The sequence below is a fragment of the Helicoverpa armigera genome, chromosome 3 (assembly GCF_030705265.1).
Source record: "Helicoverpa armigera isolate CAAS_96S chromosome 3, ASM3070526v1, whole genome shotgun sequence".
In the NCBI taxonomy this organism is placed as follows: domain Eukaryota; kingdom Metazoa; phylum Arthropoda; class Insecta; order Lepidoptera; family Noctuidae; genus Helicoverpa; species Helicoverpa armigera.
Window position 1 is genome coordinate 2,139,419 of NC_087122.1, and position 21,251 is coordinate 2,160,669.

A 21,251-nucleotide genomic window follows, 5' to 3' on the forward strand; every position below is an offset into this window, starting at 1 on the left:
GGTTAGCAGCGGTGAGGGAGTTACAGACTCTTACTGACTAAAAACCGTCGTGTTCTGTCGATGGCCTTTTATGTTCCAGAGCCGCGGTAACTCTCTCTCTCACTCTTCTCAAGTAGACTTTTCTTTTATATCTTTGTTACTTGAATCCTTGAAGGTTTTAAAGTTCGAAATGCGCGAGCGTAGCGAGCGCGAAATTTTTATCGGACTTAAACCAAATATTACGTTAAATTTAGCCCAAACGTACTTAACCTTTTGTTTGTTGACAGATGCAAAATTAAGGGCATAACGTTTTTGAATACGCGAGCGAAGCGAGCGCGAAATTTTTATCGGACTTAAACCAAAAATTACATAAAATTTAGCCCAAACGTGCTTAACATTTTGTTTGTTGACAAATGCAAAAATATGGGCCATATATAGTTTCTGAATACGCGAGCGAAGCGAGCGCGAAATTTTTATCGGACTTAAACCCAATATTACGTAAAATTTAGCCCAAACGTACTTAACTTTTTGTTTGTTGACAAATGCAAAATTAAGCGCATACAGTTTCTGAATACGCGAGCGAAGCGAGCGCGAAATTTTAATAATTTTTTATTTAAGACTCAAAACCAAAATTACGTAAAATGTAGAGTCACGTGTGTTTTAAGTACCTGACAATAATTAATTTTAAGTTTAAAAAGTTTCAACTTTCTGTTTAATGTTTTGTTATTGTTAGACAGTTGTATGTAGTTGCGAACAATTTTTTTTTAATTGGGTAAATTTTGCCGCCCCCTAAAAGCTGCCGCCCGGGGAATTTGCCCCCCCTGACCCCCCCACGTTACGCCACTGGTGTAGACCCCTTTAAACATTAACGGACAATGTTCGAAAGAGTGTTATTGCAACCATCATTTACGTACATAGTTGTGTTAGTATAGATACAACAGTTGTCAAGTCCGCACGCACACACGCAACTTAACCTTGAAACAAAAAAATATTTCGCTAAAACGCAATAAATAACCAATCAAATAGTTTCACAAGTGATGTGAAGTTCATTTTAGTGATAAAAGTGATTACTGGATATCAAAAAAGTAAGTTGTTTTGTGTTTTATTGAGATAACGTCTATAATTATGTTTATTTACCTTTGGACTAGATCCGTGACTCTCAACTCTCAGTTTCATTAATGCGGGAAAGATTGACAGATGTCGCTTTCGTCCATAGATTCCAATGCCATCTAGTGTCATTTAGTAGAAGGTAGAGAAGGCGCGAAATTTTTGAAAGATTTTTTGTTGAACATTTTGAAATTAAGACCTTCTGCAGGGCAAGGGTTATCTTTTGTTTGATTGCTATAACATAACAAGAGACAATGTGCAAATAATATTTATCTCTGAATGCACTGCTATTAATATTAGAATACTGGTTTATCATGATCGGATATTTCGATACAGACACTAGAACTGAACCCATATAGAAACCGATCCAGAAGCATAATGAAGAATGAAGTATCCTATGGCCACTGATCGATTTTTAATGAGTATTTCTATCCCCATACCACACTAAATTGCATCTTTATCGGTTCATCAGTCAGTTTTCCCACGCAAGTCAACAGTCAGGCCGATTTAAAGTTACTTGATTACGTTGCAATTCATCCCAACTACAATGTATACCTAGTACCTACTGTCTTTAATGTCACTAGAATAGCTGGTTTTACTCAGTTCAAAGTCTCATAAATAGGATGAAACTCGTACTTTGGACTTTGTACCATTATTACTTATATCAACATTGTTTAAATAAAAACGTAGTCGGCACATGTCGTCAGTTCATATTTATAACTTATGTGATAAGTGTATCTGAGCGAAATATTTGTGTACTGACGTAGATAGCTAAAGCTGGGATTAATAAAAAACTATTAACGAATACAGCGATTAAAATCAGACTGTCACATAAAAATACAAACCTAGTTGCTTAACATTATTTGGTAAAAACATTACTTTCTGAGATTTTGTTTATCCGTTGAATAGCTTCTTTAAGACTTACCATACTATACCTACTAACAAGGGTAGTGAGTTCAATTTATTCTAGGATCTGGATTTGCAGACGAAATCGCGAGCAGAACCTAGTTAAAAAAACATAGTTGTGGCAGCCCCCCGCATAATCTAATCATTTGTTATCTCCAGTACTTATAGAAGGAAAGATAAATCGCAATAGTAAATCATTAAGTACAATTCGCAGTACAAAGGTGGTGTTCAAACATGGCAGAACATAAAATATGCGAAGACCTTGTGAAAGAAAGAAAGAAATGCTCTTTCGATGTTCAGGAGTTGGTACATCTCATTGATGGAGGCGAAAAGGGAACTAAAGAGAGGAGGGAAGTCGGTAAGTTGACATTTTGTTTATGGATTTATTAAAAAATAAAACAGGATTTATTATAAGTTGCACATAAGTTTAGCTTCAGTTGTACAGCCTCCCTAGGAGAATATCATCAATATAAAAGATATTTAGATACAATTATGCTGAATAAATGTTATGAGTGACTTTTCTTAACACGTTCAACGCGGAACGAGACCTTTTAGTTCTCGTTTGTGACGTTTTAGTATCGCGCAAGTGAAATCCTATGTCCATCTCATTTCAGCAAATGATATTTCTGTATGTTTCTTTACTGATAGAGTGAGACAAATATTTTTGTTCACATTAGGTACATTGGATGTAGTATTTTTATGAATAAAAACGTACGAGATCTAATAGGTCTCGTTGCGACCAAATAGTAAAATTTTGCATCTAGCGCGGAACGAGAACTAAAGGATATCGTAGCGATCTCGTGCGAATCCTCACAAGAAAATAATTAGTGTCGTGTCAACTTTCGATGTGTGCATATCAATTACACTATAATCCGGAAGTGACCACTGAACACAAATATATAGTGAATACCAAGAAGAGACGTTGTGTGAGTTGGTATGAAAAGGCACGAAAAACAATGACTAGCAAGGAAGCTGATAAAAAGACAAAACAGGTAAAAGGTTTCTGTGTGAAGTGTGAAAAAACTATGTGTCTTCCATGTTAATGAAAAACATTGACATTTTTTGCACTGAATAGTTTATAAGTTTCTAATGCCTTACACTATAGTATTATAACAAATGATTAATTTTATCGATAATGTTGTTGGTCTTATTGTTTCTCATCACTATTTTTTTATCGATACTATGCAATATCTGCAAAACGAGATCTAAAAGTACTCGCATTTTCTTGCTATCTAGTGCTGAACGAGATCCAAAAGTTCTCGTTTTTCTATTTTGTAAATTTTCCATTATTGTTTTCGACATAACTTGAGGCGGTGAAAACCTACTGAAAGGTCTTATCATCTCCTACCTACACATACAAAAAAAATATAAAATTATTCAAATTTCATAAAACTATTGGGGTTTGAAGTGACTGAGTCGTACGAGATCTGCTGGATCTCGTTGCGTTATTCCTGATGGATCACGACGAGAACTTATAGATCTCGTTGCGTCATATTAACTAGATGCATAAATGGGCTTCCGCGATGAACGTGTTAAAATAAGGAAAAACAGGCTTTAGTCAAATCCTCTTATTTCGTGAATAATAAGTTTGTGCTCATAAATAGTAGGTATCATTACGAAATATAATTTTGTGAATAACACTACCTGAGCCGTAAGCTGTTTATAAAAATATTTCAAGAAAAGAGCAACAAAAATTCATAAGTATACTTATCTATGTTTTATTTTCTTTATACAAATAAGAAAATATCTCTCACGAAAATATTTTCGAATTTAAATGCCACGTCGATTATCGCATAATTATCTAATGTTGATAAATTGAATAACTTTACAATATTTATGAGGATATTGTTTATCATATTGTAGCTGAATTAAGGAAAACAAAATCTTTACTATTATTATAAACTGAAGAGTTTGCTTTTCTATTTGCTTGAAAGAACTAACGTCAGAAATTATGGTATCGATATGGACAAATCTTTTAGTCTTAAATACTCCAGTTAGTAAGAAAGGCCTATGCATTTACTTTTTATCCGCGCGCTCGAAGATGCACCTGGCCAAAGCTGGTTTTTAATATTTGGTCTATGTAAGCAACAAATATAAATATTTTTCAGAGAACTTGGTACTAAGTGCAGAAGGGTTTAATAACAAAGATGAGGTACCAGAAGAGTATTTAAGTCATAAAGAAAGATACGAAAACGCCATCAGAAAGGCTTGCATTTTGTACGAAATTCTGAAGAAGTATGCGGAAAAACATGACACTATGGATGCTTTCAAGTAAGTATTAGTAAGAGGAGGAAAAGAGAAAAATAATATAGTTGAAGTTAATCGAATCGTAAGCAAAATATCAAACTTATTTTCCTCCATTATTTCTGAGTGAGTTCGAAAAAAAAGAGCATATAAAATATATCAGTTGTGATATCGAAGGACTGAATTACCTAATTCAAAATGTATTTTGAGTTTGGACCTTTTGACCTGCAAATCAACGAGATTGATAGTACTTATCTATTCGGAGACTAATTTTAGCTTTTGCTATTGCATCTGCAATTTACAACACACATAATATTACTCTCCTGATTTTCACGCTTACAACACAAAATACAAAATCTAAAATCAACCTAATACTATTAAACATAAAGTCTCTTTTCCCAGGCCTTCAAACAAATACCGAGTGACATTCGGAGTAGTGAAAGACATATCCCCATTCATGTTGCACATGGGTATGTTTGTGCCGACCATACTGAATCAGTCGGACCCTGATCAGATGTCCGAGTGGCTGCCCAAAGCCATGTCCATGGGGATCATTGGCACTTATGCACAGGTGAGGAAACTTATGTAGACAGAGATGAATTGAGAAGTTCCTCCTTTCTTGGGATGTCGATTAAAGATTTAAAAGGGAAAGGGAAGGGTTGACGGTCGTCTCTTCGATTCTGATTTATATTTCTGCATTAATTGGCATGATATTATATCTTCTAGTGATGAAGTCTTGGTGCCCAAAACATGTTTGAATTTAAAGTTATGAGAGGTGGTACTAGAATTTTTAATCTTTTTGCATGCTGAGGAGAGATCGTGTTCAAATACGTACTCTTTAGTAGCTTCAAAATAAATAACTAACAAAACAGGAGTAAATAACGTGATTTGTGAGACGACAGATAAAACAGTAGAAAACATGCTGAGCCGACTTCAAATAAAATTGGGTATGAGGATGATGTTAATAACTTATAACACACTATTGTCTTGCAGACTGAACTTGGCCACGGCACCTTCCTGAGAGGCTTAGAAACTACAGCTACTTACGACCCCAGCACAGAAGAGTTTGTTATTCACAGTCCTTCTCTCACGGCGTATAAATGGTGGCCTGGTGGATGTAAGTATACTCTTTACTAAGATTACCTCCCTTTTCGGACTAGGACCATTAAATCTCTGGAGGTTTCTGCTCATGGGGCTCTAAATTGGACATATAAAAAAGTTTATCATTATATGGATGGGGTAGACGAGATATTCAAATCTGGCCTGATTAAGAAAATAGAAAATTAAAAATAATTCGTGTAAAAACAACTTCGTCAGTCAGGACAATGGGAAACTGGTTATGTATGGCTTCGCTTAGATCACAGAAGACTTAGGATGTTAAGCAAAATTAACAAACCCTTCAATCTATTTTCAGTGGCCCACACAGCAAACCACTGCATAGTAGTAGCCCAACTGTACACAAAGGGTGAATGCTATGGAGTTCACCCATTCTTCGTGCAGATCCGTGATACAGAGACCCACATGCCTCTCCCGGGAGTCAAAGTGGGAGAGATCGGACCTAAGATGGGTTTCCAGACCGCGAACAATGGTTTCTTAGGTTTTGAACACTTTAGGATACCAAGGAGGAATATGTTGATGAAGAATGCTCAGGTGTTGAAGGTATGTTTATCAGATGGTCATTCAGACTTTCTTTGATGACAATGATTATGTTTTTATTGGACTTAATTTTGATGACAGTAAAGAGACATACGTACAGTCCACCTTTTTACTGGTGCACAATGCTGAGCGAGAAAGTTAGTCATCATAATTTTGCTCAAATTCGTACAAATTAGATGTTATGGACATCGCCTAATTTCACAAAATAATGTTTCCAGGATGGCACCTACATAAAATCCAAGAACGAGAAGCTAACATACGGCACTATGGTGTTCGTCAGAGTGCTCATAGTGACAGACGTGGCGTATGAACTGGCGAGAGCTGGCACCATCGCCGTCAGGTACTCTGCCGTCAGGCATCAGTCGCAACCTAAACCTGGGTAAGTTGCATTTGAACTTTTTGAACTACATACATATTCCCAAAAATATTGATGTAAAACATATTATGTAGGTCCAAGTTTATCGACAATGTTAACTATGTCCAAGTTTCATGTTTTCGATGAACCGAACCGAATAGATTAAATTTTATATTTATGTATTTAGTTATTTTCAACGAAATCATCGTTACTAGTTACTACTGCTTTCTTTCATTCATCATCATCATCAGTTCAGTCATGGGACGTACTGCTGATCATAGGCTTTGAACCTCTCTTTTGGTGGTGAACTATTTTCGTTTAAGTAGGCTAAGCTTCTACTTAACAAGCGCCTCCGTCAATAACGTCCTCATCTTATGATACTTTTATGACATAAGGTTTCTGAAGACAGAATCTTAGCTTCATCCATGTAATTTATAAAAGGAATGATTTTGAAGCCACAAATGTCACCGCTTCCCCCTTGTCAGTCATTGGTATATTGATATATATTAATATTCTCCAATTCCCTTTCCTCAGTGAGCCAGAGCCTCAGATCTTAGACTACGTGACGCAACAGCACAAGCTGTTCATAGGTGTCGCCACCAGTCATATCTTCAGGGTCACTGGCTACTGGCTGTGGGACAGTTACTCCAAGGTTATCAAAGATGTCGGGAAGGGCAATATGGATCAGTTGCCTGAGGTAAGAATGACTTATTATATTAGGTTTAGGATGTTTTTATGTTTTTCAATATGCATAGATTGCCTGAGTATTTTTACCGCTTACATTTGAATATTGATCATTTAATTGCAGCATATTTGCAAATGTTTACATCACTTTGATCTTGAAATTAGATCAAAGCAGAAGATTTCGATTGAATCTGCTTTTAGAACCAAAAAAGACAAGGATATTCCAAATTCAGTTAGCTCTCTGAAATACAAAACCATGTCAAACTCCCAAAACTTTCTTCTGTCATAACATGGGTGTGTACGACAAATACCCTCTTTCGACTTAGAAAAGGGCTTCTTGAAAGGACTTACTTAATTAAGAGGTCATCACAATATTTGCTTCCTTCATTCTTCCAGCTACACGCCATAGCTTGCTGTTTAAAGGCAGTGTGCAGTCGTGATGCTGCAGCCAGGATCGAGGAGTTCAGGCTCGCTTGTGGCGGTCACGGATACATGGCGTCCTCTAACTTGCCTATTATTAATGGCATTGTGACGGCCACCATTACTTATGAAGGAGAATATACTGTGCTGATGTTGCAGACTGCCAGGTAAGAAAAAAAAGGCTTTATTTAATGCCACTTGGAGGAACATATTAATCATATCTAGATATTTATTGTATTGTACTATTTGTTAATTCTATCCCTTAGTTGGCTTATTCTATGCCGATCATGATAGATAGCACAATAAATATAATATGGTCGTTCTTGGAAGCAGAATCTTCAGGTATTTCTTGCGTAACATTGCCAGAGAGATTTTTACTTTTAAACCCCACATTTAACTGTGTTCTTATCTACCTACAATTTTACACAAATCAGGGTTGTTTTTCAGAGCATGGAGATAAAGTAGTCCTTAATCCTACTAATATTATAAACGCGAAAGTTTGTATGTATGGATGTATGGATGAATGGATGTTTGTTACTCTTTCACGCAAAAACTACTGAATGGATTTTAATGAAACTTTACAATAATATAGCTTATACATCAGAATAACACATAGGCTACAATTTGTAAACATATTGTTCGAAATACTAAACCTGCGCAGACGAAGTCGCGGGCACCAGCTAGTATCTAATAAACCTCGGTTGATGATAAAATCATTTTTGTTTCCAGATTCCTAGTAAAAGCATGGAAACAAGCGACAATGGGCAACGCGATGACGCCCACCGTGTCATACTTGGTGAAGTTCAGCAAAAACGACAGAGTGGCGTGGGAGAACACTCCTTCAGGCATCATCAGCGGCTTCGAAGCTATCGCTGCTGGGTAAGAACAAAAGTTTCAAATAAAACTTCTTTGAAGAAATTCTCAATGCTTATCCTTAAAATGTTATCTATAAAAAGAAACTGAGAAACATTTTTCAAATAAAAAAATCTAAATCAAATCAAAATACCTCTATTTTCTGGCTGCATTGGTGGCACATAGATATATAATGTACCTTAAAGACTACTCGTAACATATTAACATTTTAATATAACACTATTTTTGTACGAAACACTGAATCTAACTCCAGAACACAAAGTTGGCCCAGCACGTCAGGATTTGGAAAAATACGAAATTATATTTCACCTTGGTTGGTTATACAATATACTTTTGTAAAATTGAATGTTTTATTTGTTTTTGTAGAAAAACGAAAGCTGCTTATGAAAGTCTACATAACTACGAGAAGACTGGAATGGATTACGAGGACGCCTGGAACAACGCTTCGGTGCAGCTCGTCAATGCCAGCGAAGTAAGTCATTGTTTTTGTTCCTGTTCATCTTCTCTGTTAAATTGCACATGAATTAAGCTATTATTTAGGCAATGTTTTTCTTCCTTCTGTGTTTTGCGAAGGGATGTGTTTTAACCCAGTGTTTTGTAGTTTAAAGCGATAACCGTACCTTACACGGTACTACTACCAGATTTAAGTTGTGCACACGAGTACATAAAGGTGGAAGCTAAATCTTTTCGCTTTTCTTTTCAGCAGCTTAATATTTTTGTTTGTACTTACTAGACACATAACCCCTTCCTTTCATCTAAACATGTTCTCTCTCCTCCCAGGCCCACTGCCGCGCTATCATTACCTCAGTATCCTGGCAGGAGATGGTCCGTCACGCGACCAACTCTTCGCCCAAACTGGCACCCGTGCTGCTGCAGATGGCAGAACTATACCTGATCTACTGGGCGCTGGAGAAACGAGGGGATCTGCTTATGGTAAGTTTCACCCCCTCCCAAAATTCCTGGAATTATGAAAGGAGTAATAAAAATTACGGTACTTATGCAATCACGAAGGTCTCGGCTACTGAGATATTGAAATATCAAAACTATATGTCTCTAAAGTACCATGTTGAGTACCAGTTGAGTCTATTTTGGAGCCGGTTTGTAATAAGGATCTTGTTAAGGATGAGGACATAGCACTATTGATATACAAAGAAATTGCTTGTGCTAACAATGACTGATGAATTAACCTATCACCAAACGTTGACAAATAATTAAAATCTCAATTCCTAGAATGTCCTCGATTTTATGTACGTATGTTTTTTTACAGTATTCAACGATTACAAGAGATGATATAGCGAAACTGCAAGTCAGATATGAAGAACTGCTGGCGTTGCTGCGACCCAACGCCGTCGGCATTGTCGACGCGTTCGATATTCGGGATGAGGTAATATTAATTTAATTGATGATGATGAGCAATATACTAACTACTTACGTAATATGTATCACTTGTATGTACCATGTATATACCACCACATTATATTATTATATATACCACTAGTATGTAGCATTAACATAAAGGTTTTTAGCAAAGCATAAACGTTTTATCATCAGGAAAAAATTGCGCGCGATCAGCAATCTTTGTGCGTGATTACACGCAGCTGTACACAAGCGTGGATTCCACCGAAAAGTTCGCCACGCACATTTGTTCGCGAACATTTTGGTGAAATTCCGGCTTTAGGATCACTTTTCTAACCGATATTCATTATTTTAGATTCTAAACTCCACCTTGGGAGCATACGACGGTCGCGTGTACGAGCGTCTGATGGAGGAAGCGCTGAAGAGTCCGCTCAACGCGGAGCCCGTCAACCAGAGCTTCCACAAATACCTCAAACCCTTGATGATGAAAGCCAAACTGTGATATGTAAATTGCAATACAATTAGGAAATTAAATCAAAGTACAATAGTTTAAGTAAATGGTTTCGGATTATGATAAGGGTGGAACGAAATGAGATTTAATGTAAAGCCCAGGAAGAGATTGTAAAGGTGGGATTCCGCCGGTGTGCGGCACTGTGAGGAATGAATGTATCTTCTGGTCACCACGCTCTAGTAAACAGAAGCAAATTAGATATATGAGAACATTTCTGAACTGTCTGCCAAGTTGCAATCTTTTTTTTTGCGTGAACAGATGCTGGTTGCACTTTGACGTATTTTTTTGTGAACAATTTTGATGGGATCTCTTTCTAACTAATGTTATTGTTGATTGGATGGTTCTGGGCCATAATACGTAAACGTGAACAATGAAATCTATTTAATCATGTATGAACTGTTGTGACCGCTTTTTGTACATTTATTTATACCTTTTTATGAATTAAAATGATAATGAAATCGATATAGTATTTTATTATTTGACCCACGTTTGACCATACATCTAATATGTTAAATCTGAAGTGTGAATTTTTAACGTTGGACACAAATTAGTTATATTTTAATACTAGCTTTCGCCAGCGGCTTCGCCCGCATGGTGTGTTGATAAAAAGTAGCCTATGTGTTAATCCAGGGTCCAGCCGTTTTTGCGTGAAAGAATAACAAACATACATTTTCACATTTATAATATTTGTAGGATTCATAGCCAATGCAGGTGCTGTTTTGTAGACACATCTTTAAAACCGAAATTAAATCCATTTAATTATTTATATTTTCCATAACACCCAAAACATAAACACTTATCATTCAGTCCGAATTATTTGCTCCATTCATTTAAAAATAGCTGCGCAGCTTTGCAATCGAGGAGGTCATTCGCATTTGCAGTAAGTACTTAGTCAAGGGCATGCACAGTGCACACTGTGGCTGCACATTGCACATGCGAGTTTAAGTGTCTTGTATTATAGTGCAACTGATATTATTCGTTGCAGTAAAGTTCGTATCTGTTTGTATTAGACTTGTGTAAGTATTTGATTATAATCGAGTGATTTAAAATGACAGTGCTGTGTTAAACAGTGGATGTGTGGAGTGGATGTTTAGATACAATTTTGGGTAATTTGCAAGTGCAGTGCCCATATCTACAATGGCCAGTTTTATCAGTGTGTTTACAAGTTATATAATCAAATTCATTTGTGATAATGCAACGTAATAACTGCATATGATAACAATGCCTTTCAAATTGTATCCGGGTGCACATTCGCAATGCAATAAGCGATAAAAAAATCGAAAAAATCTCTCTTTTTATCATGAAATTGGACGGCTGTTAATCAAGGAGAATTATGCTAAATACGTATTATATGGATATTAAGTGAATAGAGTAATGAGGTCCGATATCGGAGTACTTAGACTCGCTTCAAAGTTTCATTTCGTTCGGTAGAAGTTGACGCGTCCACAATTGATTTTGAGTTTAAATATTTGTTTTAATGTTCTGAAAAATGAGTCAGATTTCAAAAATGGAGGTCCAGCCTGACCTAGCGATGGAGAGGGCGAAATGCAACTTCAATAAATTGGAAGTTACGCATATCCTTGATGGTGGGGAAGAGAATACTTTGCAGAGGAAGAAAATTGGTAAGTTTTAATTAATTGAGGTTTTTAGTTTTCCATAATGAAGATGATAGCATAGGTCTACTATCTTGACTATGGAAAACATAGATGAGACCTATTCTTTTATTGGTTGAGGAGTGGTGCTGAATTGGCGTAGGTCAGTTAATTAAACTGTTAACAATAGTTAGTTAAAAGTCAATTAATTACAATTTTGACTTGTTTTGTTGGTGAAATTTTCTCTGGATATTTTTGTACACTCGACAGATCGAGAGGTGTAATAGACTAGTGTAATTTAAGCATTATTGATTATAATTATGGACAAAATTACGATAATTAGTGATGTTGGAATTTTCTTTATCAGTAATTTACTCAAGCTTTATTAAGGTATTTAAGTTTCTGAGGTGTTTTAAATTCCTATTTACACAAATATTACAAATTGTGATGTTGTGTTAAATTATTAAGTTCTAGAATACTAATCCCTTCAGAAAATTTAGCTTGATACCTGATGCCTAATTCAATCCTAACTACAATCGCATGACCTGTACTAAAATGCACCTTATAGCGATTTCACACTGGCGGATTTTGTTGCTCGTTACGCTCAAATTTTCTATTTCAGATGTCAACGTTTGCCTTGGTAGTTGTCAATTTTATATGTATTTATTTTATACACGCACGATCCAAGAACCACGAAAAAATGAGCGGAAAATCCGCTAGTGTGAAAGCGCTCTAAGTTCACCTTCACTTTCCAATTTGAGTCACTCTTTAGATAAAGGCAAAGTAGGGGGTATCGGCTATCAGGACTTAGCTTATCATTATGCAGTTTTCTGTGATAAATCATAATTAGATACAGTTTTTATTTGGTTCCGATAAGCCAGGTACATAAACAGTTCTGATGCCTAACTTTGTACCTAATGTCGCTAAGCAATAAAAAAAAAACTCCCAAAATAAGTGGCCAGCTATGTTGACCATATACCTCGCCTAAGTTTTGACAGATTGGTTTTGATTTGGCAAGGAAGCCGAACGCCTCGGTAGTTTTAATAACTGATACCTCCGAACGTTACTTGACCTATAAGAAGACGCCTGACCTACCTTCCTTATGGCATCTCCGTTTTCTTTCCTTCATCCGCTGGTTAAACTATACAAAGTTATACCAAGTAACTATTAAGTAATCTGTGGTTATAATACAGTTCAAGCTTTATACTCTTGCAGAGGACATAGCCCTGAACGATGGAGCGGCTCGTGATGTTATACCAGAAGAACACATGAGCCCTAAGGAGAAGTACGAGAATGCCGTCAGAAAGTCCTGCGTCTACTCAGAGATAGTCAGGAATATACTCGCTGAACTCACCGGGTTGGAGACCTTTGGGTAAATGAGATTTTAGATAAATGTTTAATAAGCATTGAATGTAAAATTATAAGGGTGCATCCATATCTGGCGAATGTGCAGCACGAGTTCAAGTATCTGTAACTGATCACGAGTCACCCTATAAGTATTTTTCACCAAAACGTCTGATTTTCACCAAAATGATGATCGATTGATGTTAATATATAATCAGTAAGTAATTGACGGTGAAATAGCGTTGTTAGGTACTTGTAGACAGAATATTTTGATGTAAATAGAAGTAAATGACTCATGACACTAAAGGTTAAGTTTCCGGCTTCTCTAGAAAATTCGTAAATCTCATTGTTTGGATGGATAAAGTAGGTATCTACGCGTTGTTTTCAATTAATGTTTTGATTGTATTCAAATGGATTCGTTGTCATTGTTGGACAATGTAAGATCATTTGCGAGGGCAAATGTTTCTGGCCGGGAAAGTAATTGTATTATATGTAATACGTTATATAGGTACCTAAGCTTCGACATGAAAAAAATATGAAATGGCCTCCAGTGCCCTCCTGGAACCTGATGATTTAGATTTAAGTGTAGGCCTACCTACAGCATAAGACAGGACATATAAAGTGCAGAATAATGAAGGTATAAAAAAAAAACCTGAAACTAACCTAACCCAATACTCATTTGTTGTTAACTATTTATCACGGACGAGTTAAAGTCTGTTGTATCTATTTATAATAGATTACAGAAATCAAGTACAGTTTGTTGAACTTTGCAATAGCACTTAATACATGGGGTACCTACACTTCTTGATAAGTTTTAGTTACGTTCAAAAAAATATCAAATAAGTAAGTGTGTAGTTTAATGAACCTTTTTTTCTGACACAGTCTCAACTCTCCCATGCTCCGAAGAGTATCAGATGCCTTCTTCAAGGAGGTGTCACCATTCCTCCTCCACTTAGGCATGTTTGTGCCCACAATCATGGGTCAATGTACTCCGGAACAGCAAGCCTATTGGCTGCCCAGAGCGCTGGATATGCAAATCATTGGGACCTACGCTCAGGTGAGGTCTTGACCCGTTTTGTAATTGTTTTATACAGTCAATGGTCTTATTGTAACTATGTTATTGTTGAAACAAAGTTATGTATTTTGATGAATGAGGATTGAGTTTGTATTGAAATCGTTAGCTTTGAGCCTCAATAAAGAATGTTGCGTGAAGAAAATTTGAAATTTTCTGAAATATACGAAAACATGATGAATTCACGGCAAAAGGCTGCGCTACTCATGACGAGTAGGTACCTGATTTAATATCGTGTTCCTTAAACATTTTTGTATAAGCGATTGCTAGTAAAAACTGTCTTGTTCTTCTTTTTCTTACACACGAGTAACCCAAAATAAAAGTAGTTTTTGAGTGCACCAATTGTCATATCTTTATTCAACCCAAACAAAGTGCATACAATACAATGCACTAAATTGAATAAGGTCAGTAACCAATATACCTCAATATGCAGCAGACACAATGAAGAAAGGATCAAAGATCAACATATACCTATGTTTCTTTGCAGACGGAGCTAGGACACGGCACATTTATACGAGGGCTGGAGACAACAGCCACGTATGACCCCGAAACTGAAACCTTTGTGCTGAACACTCCTACGTTGACGGCTTATAAATGGTGGGCTGGGGGATGTAAGTATATTGAAATCTTTTATTTTAGCAAAGTAGCACATAATAGTAAAAAATCTCCTTGATCACAACATTCACAACGGTTTATCCTATCAACTGTCTAGGGAACTATACCGACGAAGGTTCGAGTACAAGATTTTAAGTGACTTGAGTACCATCAAAGAAAGTAAATTAGATAGTCATCTATACATTACAAAGATTACATGCTTATAATAGTTAGTTTAGTTACAGCCTATTTATCGTCCCACTGCTGGGCACAGGCCTCCTCTCACACGGAGAAGGATTGAGCATTAATCACCACGCTTGCTCAATGCGGGTTGGTGATTTCAGACTTATATAATATCCAACTTTAATTGTCCACACGCAGCACATCAGTAGATATGATATTAAAGATTATGTACCTATAATAATATGCTTATGAGTTCCAGAGTATTGGAATTCTTGCCTCATCCTGACCAAAGTTATTTGTTGTTTACTGTTTATAATAACTACATAGTGATAAGTAAATAAACACGAAAAATGTAATAACAGAGTAAACGAGGAGCTACATTTGCCAACAAACTGTTTTGCAGTTTGGCAAAAGTATTAGTAAAAATTTTTGTAGAATTTATTCGGAATAAACGTTTATTTATTTATTTATTTATATCTTATCAGCGAAAATAATCAAATGCACTCTTATTTATCTTCACGGCATAACATATGTAGGTATGTATTGGCTAAGCAAATCTATACTAATAATCTATACGTATCATTTGTTGCAGTGGGCAACACAGTGAACTACTGCATAGTAATAGCCCAACTGTACACCAAGGGTGTATGCCATGGAACCCACCCCTTCATAGTCCAGCTTCGAGATGAAGACACCCACATGCCTCTCCCTGGCATCAAGATCGGAGAAATAGGACCAAAGATGGGCTTCAACACTGCTGACAATGGATTCTTAGGGTTCGATCACTATAGGATACCAAGGGAAAATATGATGATGAAGAATGCTCAGGTTTTGAAGGTAAGAAGCAAGAAGCAAGCATATGGTATCATGAAAGTTTGTAGCAGTTGGCCATTCTGGATTTACATTTATAGACTCAATACCTACCTTTATTCAATTTTTCAAATACGTCTCTTAAGCTACATAGAATCGCTGACACCAATTTGGTGTAGTTTGGGATAGGACATACAAATGGCGTCGTTATTCAAAGACGTTTTTAGCTAGTTACCGATGCTGGAATTTTCTTTTTGAATGTCTTGTCGTTCTCCTATCATTTAGCCAATTGCCTCCCTAATCAGCTTACTGAACCTTTCAGGATGGCACATACGTGAAAGTGGCGCGTCATGGCAAGATGACCTATCAGACCATGGTGTTTGTTCGCGTGATGCTGGTCAATGAGGCTGCCTTCAACCTTGCCAAGGCTTGCACTATTGCGGTGCGGTATTCTGCTGTACGAAGGCAGTCGCAACCTAAACCTGGGTAAGTTGAATTGAATGCTATATTATGAGTCTGGTTTACTAACCTACATATAAACTATGAACGATACCAGTAATTTGCAATATCAAACAGGACTTGAAATGATAAAAATGACGAAAAGCAGAAAACATAAATTTCAGTTTTTACTTATAAAATTGAACCTTAAACCGAACCGTCAACTATATTTTAACGGATTTGGGCCTAAGTAAATTACGTTTCGTCATTGGAAACATGTAATGCATCTATGTGTAGTCCTAAATATCTTCTTCTTGATTCATTACTAACGTAAATAACGTTTCTGATTTCCAGTGCTGGCGAGCCTCAGATAATGGACTACCTGACACAACAGCACAAGCTGTTCATTTGCATAGCTACTGCGCATGCGCTACAGTTCTCCAGCAACTGGCTGTGGAGGAGCTTCAGTGCGGTGCTCGCTGAAATGAAGCATGGCAACACTGATACTTTGCCTGAGGTAAGATGAGAAGAGGTAAAATGAAGATCTGTGTGCGTATCTGTATGCGCTTTGACTTCCTCACTAGTATATGGTATTACTCGTACTTTCGAAATTGATTTCTTTTTTACTTATGAAACTTTTGATTAGGACTTTTGAAATCTAAATGAACGAAACATTAGATGCTTTGAAAATCTGCCAAATTGAGAACCTGCTTCTTTTTGGCAGTGACTCGAGCACTCCAACTCCATGTGACGATATTCGATAGCTCCTTGTTATTTTGATTGACTTAATCTTTAACGGAACCTTTTGCAACGAAATTAATATTGTAAAAATGTTTGATTAAAATATTCATGAACTTGAATTCCAGTTCCACGCCCTCTCAAGCTGCCTGAAAGCAGTAAGCACATCAGATGCCGCATACTTCATAGAGCAGTGTCGCCACGCATGCGGCGGTCACGGCTACATGCTGTCCTCTGGATTACCCAACTTGTACAACTTCGTGTCTGCCACCAGGACCTATGAGGGAGATTATACTGTACTGCTGCTGCAGACTGCCAGGTAAGCAGTTAGTGGTGGAGGACATGAATCCATCACATGGTTGATGGTAGTTTCTTCACCTCTGTGATGCAATAAAATTTGTTACTAACGTTGGAAGGTGCTACCTGAGGAAACACTTTCTAGATTATTTACATGTTACATTATCCTTTTTTTTAAAATTAATTTGCTTGATTTACATGATCTCAAAAGTCAATTACATAAATCAGAATAAGTAGTAGATTAAAAAAAATAGAAGCATGAAAACATTTATATTAAATGCCAGCTTGCATCAGAACATTGCGGTTTTTTCAGGGCAAAACTGTACTAATAGCTCATTGTCATGACTACCATCAAGTTAAAGTTAACCAACTAGCTAGTTAAGTACGTTTCTATTTCTAGGTTCCTAATAAAAGCATACGAGCAAGCAGAGGCTGGGAAGCCAGTAACACCGACTGTGTCGTATTTGACGGAAGCTTTCTCCGGCAACAAAACTATTTGGTGCAGTAGTCCAGAGGGTATTGTCAAGTCCTTCCAAGCCGTTGCTGCCGGGTAAGTAAATAGGCAAAGAGTAATATAGGTATAATGAGAAATAACGAAAATGTATGCCTTTCTATATATAAGGTATTTAATACATAAATGCTACTATAGCATACAAGAATTTTTAAGTGAGCGATACACACATATTTTACATTCACTTTTATTGATGACATTATTTTGATCTTGTTTTACTATAATTACTTACATATTTTATTAATGTTTTTTTTTTTATATATAGTCAGTTTCTAATATATTAAGTAGGTACCATTGGAAATTTTGTACGCCATCATAGGACAAAACATAAGTTGATACTAGGTACTTATTCTAAGACAAGCTTCGTGCTATTTTTTACAAAATAAAGTAGCTTTATCTTCTATAGGTAGCTTTTGCTACGTGATATTTACACAGTAGCTTCTAGAATTGTATTTTTTATATGAATACTGTTGTCTTCATCGTCTTAATTTTTTGGTTCCAGAAAAATAGGTGTATGCGTAAGAAATATAAGGAGTCGGATGCGAACGGGCTTATCTCAAGAGGATGCTTGGGAATTGTCCACCCTACAATTAGTTGCGGCTTCAGAGGTAATTTAGTTAAATGATTGTCAAGTTCCAGCTAAAATAAATTATGTCCTTTAGCATTTTGATTCACGTTATGTCTTTGCGTAAAAATATCTCTAACTCCCGCACTAAGAGACATTTAATGATAACTGAAGTCATTCCTTAGTGACTGATTGTCAAAGAAATCCTTCACTGAGGAATGGCTTAAGTAACCATTAAATATCTCTGAGTGCGGGGGTAAATCTAATCGTCGCTGTTGAGAAAAGGAATACTTGATTTGACATAGTATTTTCAGAAGCGTTACTAGAAAAATAAACTATTTTATCATTTTACATTAACATAAGAGAACTTTCCTCACAGGCCCATTGCAGAGCTGTGATATCAGATACATATAGTCAAGAGATCGAAAGACTGACAGCTAATTCTAGTCCAAACGTCAAGGGAGTCATGGAACAGTTAGTAAGAGTGTACTTATACTATTGGGCGTTGGAGAGGACTGGAGAGCTTCTCATGGTAAGAATCTAGATAAATAACTGTAGTATCCAACATATAGGGTGTGTCGTTCACAATCACATTAAATCCTATCGCATATACTTTATGATATTCTATGGCGAATTGTAAAAAAAAATTACCTAATCCATTCAGTGGTTTAACCACAGGAGTCATTTTTCGCTTTTATAATTTACAACATTATGTGTAAAGTAGAGATAAAGTTAGGAGTATCGAATATTTGAATAGTTGACAGCTCTCTGTTAGTTTTCAAGGAAGAATTTCAGTTGTTTGTGAATGACTAACTCTAATTCTCGCACATTTTTGTTCTAACTCTGTTTGAAAAATTCATTTTTTATTTTTATTTATGTAATTTTTTTCTTTGTGCTAATCGACATACTATTAAAGTATTTAATTTAGCGTGATTACGACACCCCTTTACAGAGATTAATCGTAGATTTCACTAACTTGTCTGTAGGTTGGTTTGTAACTAACCAAAGTATTGATAGCTACAGGTGCAAAACCTACTTTCAAATCAATTTTTTCCCCCTTTTTCTTTATTTGAGTCAGAAAACCTTTAACTCATTGGTGTTTGGCATTTTCAGTACACTTCAATATCAGAAACAGATATCTTAGATTTACAGCTGCAATACGAAGATCTCTTGCGAGCGATAAGACCTAATGCAGTTGGACTCGTTGATGCATTTGATTTAAGAGATGAAGTAAGTGTACAAGAAGGATTTTTTATCCAAAGTTTCTATTAGAAGCTACTGTCTGTCATATCATATCTATATATAGTATTCCTGATTTGTGATTTACTTTAAACGACTGGTTTAGTGTTTTGTAAGTATATTAATAGTACCTACTACCTACATAACTTTTGTGGGATGATTATGTATATGCAATAAAAATCTAATAAAACGCAATAAAATAAGAGAAAAGTTACAATATTGAGATTTTTACTCCGAAATGACAATAGAAGAAGACCCTCCTAATAACAAGATTTTAATGTTAATAAAATATCCTTATTCCAGCTCCTTCATTCAACCCTCGGTGCCTACGATGGTCGCGTATACGAGCGTCTGATGGCAGAAGCTATGCGCAGTCCTATGAACGCTGAACCTGTCAACCAGGCCTTCCACAAGTACATGAAACCTTTACTGAAGGGGAAACTGTGATAAATGTATATTTGTATAAAGATAGGAGGTTCTAGAAAATTCTTTAACATAAAGTTTTTAAGTGAAGATGATAGAATATGGTTCCTAGTAAACTGTTATGATATGTGTGTATACCTAATATTCAGAATTGTCTATGCGTAGATTATGATTAAGAATATAATTAAGGATAAAAGCATTATTTAGGATAATAAATCTATAAATAAAAAAAATATTCTTAAGGTCCAGTGAAAGTATCCTATTTTTTATTTTAAATGTTATTTGGTCTTAAATGATTTACATGAACTAATGAAACTAATTTTGAAAATCGAATGAGTTGCATAAACAAAATCGAACTTGTGAATGAGGTTGAAAGCTTTTTAAATGATTTGTAGATTAAAAATAAAACTGATTCGTTTTTTTATTGAACAAAATGATTTCACGGTGCAAGTAATTCCATTAGTTTTATCTTTTTCTATCTAGATCAAAACTTGTTCTTTTTTGCATTTGGTTGTGCAATATTCTGTCGTATTAAAAAAAAATCCTATTTAAGAGAACATAAAATAAATAAAGGATATGGATGTCATTAAATTTTATATGTTAGTAAGATTTTGGTTTTAATTATTCCTGTTTTTACCTTACTTTAAAAAAATAAATACTGACAAAATGATTAGGAACCTATGTACATACTTAGTAGTTAAGCAGATCCTAAAGGAGATGGCCAAAAAAACACCCAGAGTCGACAGGAACTTCATATGTATGATTGGATTCAGTATAATTTGTGGATTTTAAAAAGTATTTCAAATCATCTAAAAACCATGGGGTTCTCTTTTTATAACGTTTTTTCGATCAAGATTTTAGTTCACAAAAAAGTTTACTTTTACTATTTGATGTTCGTTAGAAGTTGAATGCAGACTCGTGATTGGACCGTTTTGCATTGCTAAGTCATTTGTTATATTTGACAATGTCACATGGCGCGATTTTCAAAGACAATTTCTCCAAAAACATTTCATAGCCAGTTGTGAAGGTTGCATGTAACTGCGAAACCTCTTCAAATATACCTATTTAGGTCGGTGCTTAATCGTATCTGGAGTGGTTAAATACAAGACCTTTTAATCTCCAGGCAAACTCTGTAACTATGGGGATATTACCATTGGCTTGTATAATGTTAGTGTACCTTGTTTTTTATATGCCTTGATGTCAATAATCTTATAAATCAACATAAATTCAACAGAACTAATTCTTGTGAAAATATGATATAGCTCCTATACCCCATGGATTTCAGGCTGGATTTTTTGGCACCATCAAAGGTCAATAATAATGAACCCATTGGTACCCATTTCGTTGCTGTCGA

The 21,251-nt window shown here is 35.8% G+C and overlaps 2 protein-coding genes across 5 annotated transcripts; both read left to right on the forward strand.

Moving 5' to 3' along the window:
- The first annotated feature begins 887 nt into the window (after window positions 1-887).
- LOC110380000 (probable peroxisomal acyl-coenzyme A oxidase 1) lies at window positions 888-10,553 on the forward strand. Of its 4 annotated transcripts, none has more exons than XM_064043489.1 (14): window positions 888-1,064; window positions 2,057-2,350; window positions 4,101-4,263; window positions 4,639-4,807; window positions 5,230-5,353; window positions 5,651-5,895; window positions 6,111-6,271; window positions 6,782-6,944; window positions 7,328-7,518; window positions 8,081-8,230; window positions 8,591-8,696; window positions 9,005-9,157; window positions 9,492-9,608; window positions 9,936-10,553. In XM_064043489.1, the coding sequence occupies exons 2-14, from the start codon at window positions 2,227-2,229 to the stop codon at window positions 10,080-10,082; spliced, it is 2,013 nt and encodes a 670-aa protein (XP_063899559.1). In that variant the 5' UTR covers window positions 888-1,064; window positions 2,057-2,226; the 3' UTR covers window positions 10,083-10,553. The 4 variants fall into 4 exon arrangements, with proteins under 4 accessions (XP_063899559.1, XP_063899558.1, XP_063899560.1 ...); XM_064043488.1 differs by having other exon boundaries at window positions 2,152-2,350; XM_064043490.1 differs by having other exon boundaries at window positions 2,195-2,350.
- A 705-nt stretch (window positions 10,554-11,258) lies between these two features.
- On the forward strand, window positions 11,259-20,197 carry LOC110380009 (probable peroxisomal acyl-coenzyme A oxidase 1). The gene is made up of 13 exons (XM_064043486.1): window positions 11,259-11,713; window positions 12,899-13,055; window positions 13,910-14,084; window positions 14,587-14,710; window positions 15,469-15,713; window positions 16,009-16,172; window positions 16,479-16,641; window positions 16,991-17,181; window positions 17,560-17,709; window positions 18,173-18,278; window positions 18,615-18,767; window positions 19,349-19,465; window positions 19,778-20,197. The coding sequence occupies exons 1-13, from the start codon at window positions 11,581-11,583 to the stop codon at window positions 19,919-19,921; spliced, it is 2,022 nt and encodes a 673-aa protein (XP_063899556.1). The 5' UTR covers window positions 11,259-11,580; the 3' UTR covers window positions 19,922-20,197.
- The last annotated feature ends 1,054 nt before the right edge of the window (window positions 20,198-21,251 follow it).